The sequence below is a fragment of the Dipteris shenzhenensis genome, chromosome 13 (assembly GCF_047967505.1).
Source record: "Dipteris shenzhenensis isolate YYH24624 ecotype China chromosome 13, Dip_SZ_1.0, whole genome shotgun sequence".
NCBI classification, from domain to species: Eukaryota; Viridiplantae; Streptophyta; class Polypodiopsida; order Gleicheniales; family Dipteridaceae; genus Dipteris; species Dipteris shenzhenensis.
The window spans coordinates 8,203,333-8,212,210 of record NC_141608.1 but is presented as its reverse complement, the minus strand read 5'-3'; the positions used below and the strand labels follow the sequence as shown (position 1 = coordinate 8,212,210).

Below are 8,878 nucleotides of genomic sequence, written 5' to 3'. Positions count from 1 at the left end.
AATCCATTTGAAGATGCTTGAAATTACTCCCATTGAAATAGGGTAAAATGTTGTACAAGTATAACAATGTTGAAATTGAAGACAAAATATTGGCAAATGTAGGAAAGTGGAAGCAATATTTCAGTGCTTGCAAAGTACATCAAGCATTTCATTTAATGCAATTACAAATCCAAAGCTATTAATACTAAAGCTCCCACTAGGCTTTGTAGCCTTGAGTTTGCTTCATGCCATCATCAAGTCTCGCTCATACAATTCTAGGAATGGATAAGACAAGGTGAGAACAAGGTCGACATATGGCCCTCTAATCTGGAATGAAACTTGCTCTCCTCCACGTTTGATGATGTCTCCTGTGAGTGAAGGCATCTGCTTGATGTTTTGAGAACCTTTACATGAAAAGCAAAATGGTCGAAGTGGATCTTTGCTAACTTGAACCCCTCCACAAGCCTCACAAACGTGCTTGATCAAATCGGCGTTAACATTTGTAAAGTGTAGAATGCCAAAGAGCTACAACAACAAAATATTGCCTTGCTCCATCGGAATGTTGCATGTCAGGTAGTTCGCTGGCTGCCCTGCTCCATCCTAATGTTGCATGTCAGGCAGTGCAGCAATATAGGCTCAAATCTGGAGATCAATATCGAGAACGCATATGGAGTAAGCGGAAGAGGATGAATTCCGAATCGACATGCAAACTGGAACGAGACGAAAATTGAATGATGGAGCAAGCGGAAGAGGACGAAGATGAATGGAACGAGACGGAAAACGAATGAGGAGGATGAAAAAATGAACGAATGAGGAGGAAGAAGCAAATAAACCATGCAAACTGGCAATGTCCACGTGGAACTGCAGATAAACCATGAGCGCGGGCCTTGGGCTTTGTAGGCCACAGTTTTGTTAAGGGTCGTGTAGGGGACCGACTCTCCCGAGTTACCTTATTTTCCTCTTAATATCAAAGCCGCCATGTTAAGGATATTAAAAAAAAAAGGTTAAGTACATTCAAGAGGCCTGCCCAACCGGAGTAAGGCGCGTGGAATTTAGGAAATAATTTAATAAATAGCGAATTTCGCTTCTCCAACCTAGCCTGCCGTGAATAAGGATCTACGTGGAAGGGCGAAAAGAAGCATTTGCGATAGCCACTATAGCTGCAAGCGAGAAGAGGGAGGAAGGAACTTGGAAGGAGGAGGAGGTACGAGGTGTGATGTATTCCACGAAGGTAGATAGAGTTAACTAAAGAAATCTGTGGGATGAGGAAAGCGTGTTGCATTCAATGCTCTCCTCGCCTCTGCACGGCTCGGGCGTCTCGTGCTTCTCATCATCCTCTCTATTTCATCTCCATCCTCCTTCTCCTCCTCCCCCTGCGTCCATCTTCCAAGCTCCCAGTACGCCTCTCTCCTTCTTCCCTCTCTCTCATTGTTTTCGGAACTTCTTTGCTCTCTATTCTTCTCTCATTCTCTTTCTGCCTTTTCCTGCCGCAGTGACGATCGCTCACCACGTCGGTTCTTGCTGCTCTTTCCCCGGCTTGGACATCGAAGGCATCCCCTTTGCCCCCGCCGTCGTCCCTCCCGGATCCTCTAAGTCCCTCGTGCTCGGAGGTGCAGGTATTCCGTGCTGCGCTGTGACCGCGCAGGTCTAAATGGAGTTTTTGTTGCCTAATTATATTCGGTGGGAGGTAGAGCCTATTTGTGCTTCCACCTTTGGGAGTCCTGAATCGTTGGGTAGCTCGATGCTGAATTGATTTTATTGCACGCAGGAGCTAGAGGCCTTGAGATCAACGGCAACTTTATCAAATTTACGGCCATTGGAATTTATGTCGAGGAGGAAGTGATCCCGCACCTCTCTCCTAAGCTGAAAGGGAAGACTACTGAACAGCTTTGCGAGGATGAGCTCTTGTTTGAAGAGTTATTACGAGGTGAGGGCTTCTGCTCATACTTGATTCCGACCGGAGATGGAAATTGCAGTCGAGTCTGCTCGTCTGCAGAAGGATAATTTCGTGCAGGTTGTACAGAAAATTGCAATGCGTTCCCATGTAGCATAATCTTACTCTCTTGTGTGCTACAGCGCCTCAGGACAAGTTTGTAAGAGTTGTCTTCCTTGTACCTCTGACCGGGGTGCAGTACTCGGAGAAAGTGTTGGAGCGTATAGGAGTGCAAGGCATTTACACAAGCGTGCCGGATAAATTTCGGCAGCAGTTTCTTGAAATTTTCAAGGCAGAGAGCTTTCCTCCCAGGTCCTCTGTTCTTTTGTCCTTCACGCAGGAAGGTCTGAAGGTATGCTATCCTTCACAGCTGCATTCTGTTCCTTAATGTGATTGGCATGGATTCCTAAATATATTCTGTTACTTAGCGTGATCGTTCATGGAATCGCCTCTCTCCCCTCCCTCCGTCGCTCTTTTTCCCACTGCAAACCTCTCTCATTTACCTCCTGTCCATCAGAAGCCATTGTGAAATGACAATGCATGCAACTGATGTTGTGAATTAACCAGGTGGCTTTTTGTAAAGACGACGTCATTCCTGAACAGCCAGTAGGTGTCGTGGAAGATGCAACATTTGGAGAGGCCGTTCTTGCCACCATTATCTGGAAGGAAGGAGTCTCTCCTGAAGCGAAGGTCTCCTTAGCAGAGCGTCTGTCAAAGTGCTTTTAGGTTGGATCCATTGTACATTTCAAGAAGTCAAGATTGTTTCCCTAAATATTACGAATTTGTCTCTCCACCTTGAAATGTGTATGGGCGTAGGTTACTAGCTTACCACCAAATTGTACCACATGCTCTGTGCAGCGGGCTTAAAGCTCACCTTCTAATAAGTCACAGCAACAGTTTAGAGAAGAACTGCAAGTTCCCGAGGTGAGACAATTGCACGTATTGAGTACAAGTACTCGTGAGCATTGCCTTCAATTGGTTTTTAAAGGATAACAATTGCCAAGATGAATGAATGAATAATTTGCAACACCTCATGGAAGCCCGTGTATAGGAAAGTTCAATGATTTGCAAAGAGAGAGAGAGAGAGAGAGAGAGAGATCTTAAAAAAAGTAAGTGTGTGAGGGAGAGAGAGAACTAAAATAGAAGGGAGTCACATGGCGACAAATGGTGTGGGACATGATAGCGTTGCCTAGAAGATAATGCTAACACGTTAAATTGGTGAAAATGCTTGTCTAATATTGCCTCAGAAGGAAGTATCTATTATCAATGGTGTGGCTGTTTTCCTTTTCTTGTAAAATTTGCTTTTTTAATTATCAATTTTCCTTCTCTTTGGGAAAAAAAGAAAGACTAACCGAACTTGAATTTTGTAGTAATGGTTTTAGATCCCTTTTCCCATCAACCATCATGTGACTTACATATTTACTTAGATTTTTAACAACATTGTTTCGCATCCATTCGCAGCCATCATATCATGGAAAAAGTGGCCCTAACAAGAATTTTTGATCTTTTCTCACACAAATGGTATATCGTTAGAGGCTAATGTGTTTTCTCTCCCTTTGCTTCTTCTTTTCAAAAGCTTTCAAACAAGTATACATCTTGTATAGTTTTGATTTAGTCTCTATCCCCAAAAGTACTAATCAAAACTTGAAGTAGCATTCTCATTGTTCATGTGAAAATGAGCCCTTAGTTTTTATATGTAGACATATATGTGTTGTTAAAAGAGCTTTATTATATGCATTTCTTGGTTCTCAAATTGAAATAATCTTTATACTTTTAATCTATATTATAGAAATTAGTACCCCATTGTTTGGATGAAATAATGAACGGAGCAAAGAAAGCTTTCGGATGAATTGAAGAAAACCAAGTAACCATTTAATTGTCTCTCTTAATTCAGTGCAGTCCTGTCCTTGTAACCTATGATAGTTCTTTGTCCCTCCCTCTCCCACCTTGTCAAAATCATATTGAGTCTCAACAATCTCATTACATTTGAGTTGTCTCCTTGTGTAGGTAAGATGGACAATGTTAGAAGTTTTGAATGGTTGTAAGGAACGCTCTCTCTAAATTAGTTTGTTGGCAAACCCTTAAAGTTTAATCAGAGGAGAAAGACCTTCCTACATCGAAGCACTGCAGATGGTCTAAAGAAAATAGCTGCCCATGTTAAGATGGGTTTGTAGTGTCTATAAAAAGACAAAAGATAGGCAATAGCTTGAAAAAATAAAGAATGATTTTTCATTCATGCCTTGACACTCTACATAATGTAGTATAATGTTCTTTGCTGAAAGCAATCCACCCATGGATTCATCCTCCTCCCATGCAAACATCTCTCCTACCTTCATCGTTAACATCTATTGTATCTATCTTCAATAGCTATCATCCATACTACCGTGGATTTATCCTCCTTCCATGCATACATCTCTCCTACCTTCGTCTTCAACATCTATCATTCAAACTACCACACGAGAACTCCCCCCTTCAACTACTATTGACTAGCCTAAACATTCTCCTTACAAATGGGGCCCCTACACTGAAAGTGCCACCTTAATGGGCTCCATGGATGATGTTAAAACTGTTGCTAGTAGTTGTCCCTAACAATTTTTCATGAAGAGCTAGTCCAAAATGGCTGGCACGATTGTTTCGTGATCTTGGGTCACCCTCTTTTATGGTTGCTTGGTGGCCTCTATCGTTAGCTACTTCAATCTTGAGGCTTGCTAGAACTCAGATCGCTTGGCTCGAAGTTTCATCCGGTCTGTTGGTTCTTTTCCACGGCTTCCATGGGAAGAGTAGGGTACTTTCTGTATGCAAGGTTTCGAGGCTTTTTATCACCTATAATTATATCAGGGTTGTCGTTTGTAGTATACATGTAGCTTAGTACCTCGAGTCGTGTGTCAGTGAGAGACGTAGGCTTAAGTGTGGTAAGCAAACATAGTGCATGCATGTGTGAAAAGAACGTGTATCATCATGATTGAGATAATGAAGGCTTTCGTCGTCATTGGGGGTTGCAGGGTTTAGGAGGAGTTTAAGGGTTAGGAGGAGTCTCCAAGGTTTAGAAAAGGTTCCAAGGTTAGAAGGAGTTTCAAGGGTTAGAAGGAGGTGCAAGGTTTAGAAGGAGATCTTAAGGTTTAGAGAGAGATTCCAGAGTTTAGAAGAAGGTTTCAAAGTTTAGAAGAGATTCCAAGGTTTAGAGTAGAGTACATGGTGGAGAACACTCCCTTGTAGATCATGGAGATTAAGGGTTGAGGAACCAAGGGTTTAGAGTGAGCATAGGAGTGGGAGAGGAAGAAGGTGTAAGAGCACGGGGGAAAGAAGAGAGAGGAGGGAGGAGGAGAAGAGAGGAGGAGGAGGAGAAGCGAGGAGGAATAGAAAGGAGGAGGAGGGAGAGGATGGGTTGCAAGGTTGGAGGAGAGGGGAGGAGGAGTTGCAAGGTTAGGATATGGTTTTGGACGTGGAGTGCAAGGAAGCATGGACACTTGAGACAATTGCTTGGAATACCAAAGTAGAACTGAACACAATGCCCCAAAGATTGTGGACTTCATTCCATTATGGGGTATTTATACAAGTTGGAGAGCTTCTCTCTCTCCATGTAGGAATTGTAATTATTCTCTCTCTCCATGTAGGAATTGTAAGACATTCTCTCTCTTCATGTAGAACTTGCATATAGGAGTTGCATGTAGAACTTGCATGTAGGAGTTGCATGTAGAACTCGCATGTAGGAGTTGCATGTAGAACTCGCATGTAGGAGTTGCATGTAGAACTTGCATGTAGGAGTTGCATGTAGAACATGTAAGTTGGATTTCTAAGAGGGATTATTTCTAGCTAGTTGGATTTCTAAGAGGGATTATTTCTAGCTTTATGCAAGTACAAGCGGAGCTTTGCCGCTACTCTACACACACATTTTGTTCTATCTAAGTCCATGTTGGCACAGAGACAACATACTCTCGGATCCATTTTATTACCTGTCCTCGGGTTATGGCTTATTGCGAGCACGTACGTGGATTGCCATGCCTTTAGTCCAGTGGCTGTGGAACTTGTCGTGCAAGTCGGTCCTGTTGTAAAACCTTGGCACCATACAATTTTTGCTCAGTTTTCAGGTAGCTTGTATCCACCATTTGTTCGAACAAAGATATGTGGCATGCCTCTAAAAAGATCACTCTTTGATAGAGTCGGCTTGTAATATGAGCATCAACCCGTTTATTGGGATTGAAACTGAGTGGAGACAAATGAGTATCGAGGTAACATGGGACCTCTAGAATAGATTTCAATGTTTTACATAATATAGCACTTAGGCGAAGGTAGCGATCAATGTTGCCGCACATTATTTGCTCATGCTGTTGAAGTGCTCGGATCATGGTGCCTTGGATATTCCATTCTACACTAGAGTATGGTTCGATCATTGGCCAATTAATGGTTCGATCTTCATCCAAAGTGTGTATGTTGGCTTCCCATTTTTTACGTCGTGGAACTGCATGGAACTTGGGATGGGTTTTGAGACATGGAGATGCACGTAGGTACTCCTTCAAGAAGATTACATCAAAGAGCTTGGGGTGGCACCAATCAGGTTGTTGATCCAACTTGCTAATCCAACCTTCACTAATTTGATGCTGATGAAGGTTGGTAGGAAAGTTGTCTAGGGTCCATTGACCTCGAGTTTTCATATTAGGATATTTGCTTCAAAATTCCTTGATGGGGTTACTGGGAAGTGGTATCTCATCAAAATCATACCCATCATTGGAACTTGGCATGGGAGCACAAATTGGACTATCTGGATCCTGATATTCAAAATCAAATACTGTGTCATTTTCTGCTGATGGAAGCACAAGTAGTGTCGGAGGTGATGTCAGGGCAAGGAGAGAATCTGGGGACATGGGGAAGAAATATGGAAGTGTGTTAGTTGCGGAAGGTGGAGCAGATAGGAGGGGGGGAAGAACTGGGCAAATGGTTTGAGCAGCTTGGTAATCCTCAAGGGTAGTATTAGCAAGGGAGGGGAAGAAGCTAGGTGTGAGGGGCTCGTAAGTTTGTGATTGTTGGGTTAGTTGAAAATGGTGAGAGGCATGAGCAAAGAGACGATGGAGGAAAGATGTTAGGATGGAGCTTGGGGAAGGTTAAGAGGGTGGTAGCAGCAAGGGTAAGTGAGGTTATGAGGTTGGCAGAAAGAGTGGTTAGATATGGGAAGTTGGATGTGAGATAGGCCCTGTCATCTTCCGACACTTACTGCATGGGATCATCAGCTGCATGGGTGGGATGTCGGTTATGTCGTGCCTTGCAAATAATAGTGATGGCCTTTGTAGCAAGCAATAACCCTGATGGGAGGACTACCCATGAGACATACTTATGCAATGAAAGCATCCGTCCTGAGTGCAACCCGGCATGTGTAGACAGGCATAAGATATTTTTCTCATCTTTGGACAAGTCTTGGCAAATTATGCGCAGGGTTTTGGTTCCTATGGAACGTTCCCATTTGATTGTTGGATGAGCAGATATGATCCTGATTTGGAGTTGCTTCCATTGGATAAGCACGCGTGCATTGATGTGATCTTCCACTTGTAGAGCAGCCACAAGCTCTTGGTACACCACCGTTGTTCATTGTAGTGGGGCTTCATTGGTGTTGTCTTTCAATGCCTCATTGTTGTGCATTAGTAATTGGAGTTCAAGCTTGAAGATGATTATCTTTTGGGAGTGCATCTCATTCATTTTTTCTTTGTATTGCTGGAAGATGGTTGTATATGCCTCCTTAAGCTTTCTCATTTACATGGTGACCTTTGCCTATTGAGGAATGTCTTCAGTGGTATTGGACTATTGGTCCAAGACTTGTGCTTGTGAAGTACTGGCCTCTTGAGTGGTAGTAAGTTGGTCCTTTAAGATTCTGCATTCCCTTGTAAGCTCGTCAATGCTGAAGACTCATACTGCCAAAGATTGTTTCATGTCTTCAAGCTTGTCTTTGTAATCCTGGAGCTCTTCTTCTTTGTGAATTAGAGTAAGTCGAGCTTATACCACTACCTCCATTTGTTGAGCATGTGCAGATGTCAAGGAGTTATAGTAGGTCTGTAGGATTGTTGTTGCTTGTACTGTTGTTGTCAGCTATGTTTGACTTTGGTGGAGGTTGGAGGTCACATCCCTCACTGCCTTCTCTTGAGCTTGGAGAGCTTGGTTCATGCGCACTTCTTCTACCTCCTTCTCATCTATCTGCGCCCAAAGTGCCTCGACCTCTATGGCAATTGTCAGCTGTGTTTGACTTTGGTAGAGGTTGGAGGTCACATCCCTCACTGCCTTCTCTTGAGCTTGGAGAGCTTGGTTCATGCGCACTTCTTCTACCTCCTTCTCATCTATTTGCGCCCAAAGTGCCTCGACCTCTATGGCAATTGTCTAAAATTGGTCTTCGATTTCTGTTGCAGTCTATCTGTCCAATTCTCTTGCATATTCTTCTTTGGCCAAGCTATTGAATAGCTCTGACATTTGGATTATTTGGCTAGCTTGATGTTGAAGAATGACAGACGGTGATGAGGACTAGCGATACTGCTGATACAAGTGGTGGCCATGCCATCCCGATGATTCTGTAGTACTTGGGGGAGGTTGTTCCAATGGTATTTCAGTTCCTTGTGTACAATAGTCATATTGTTAATCTAGTATTAGCTCCCCTTGTGGCTCATCGACTGGCGTGGTGTCGATGGGCGGTTTTGTACCCTCAGGCTCTCGTGTCGATCTTTCCTCAGGTTTTGGTGCCGATCTTGCCTCAAGCTCTGGTTGCTGCTATTGTTAGAGATATATTGGTTGCAGTTGTGCACCGAGCTATAGCATCTCGTGAGGCAATTCCTCAATCTCGACCTCCAGAATAGGTATTTCTTCTAAGGCATCTTCACTTATCAATGTGATAGTAGGAGAAGTTAGTGACAGCTCCCATACTGGTAAGAAGGGTATGTCTTACTCCTGAATTGGTTTTGGTGACTGGGGCAAAGTCATTTCTCTTTCTTG

At 43.3% G+C, this 8,878-nt stretch overlaps 1 protein-coding gene across 2 annotated transcripts; it reads left to right on the top strand.

Moving 5' to 3' along the window:
• The first annotated feature begins 1,211 nt into the window (after positions 1–1,211).
• Positions 1,212–2,941, top strand: LOC147894986 (chalcone--flavanone isomerase-like). Of its 2 annotated transcripts, XM_087383671.1 has the most exons (6): positions 1,212–1,376; positions 1,473–1,595; positions 1,748–1,906; positions 2,056–2,264; positions 2,480–2,638; positions 2,771–2,941. In XM_087383671.1, exons 1-5 carry the CDS (start codon positions 1,265–1,267, stop codon positions 2,636–2,638), a joined length of 762 nt encoding a protein of 253 aa, XP_087239797.1. In that variant the 5' UTR covers positions 1,212–1,264; the 3' UTR covers positions 2,771–2,941. The 2 variants fall into 2 exon arrangements, with proteins under 2 accessions (XP_087239797.1, XP_087239796.1); XM_087383670.1 differs by having other exon boundaries at positions 1,213–1,376; positions 2,480–2,941.
• Positions 2,942–8,878: the final 5,937 nt, after the last annotated feature.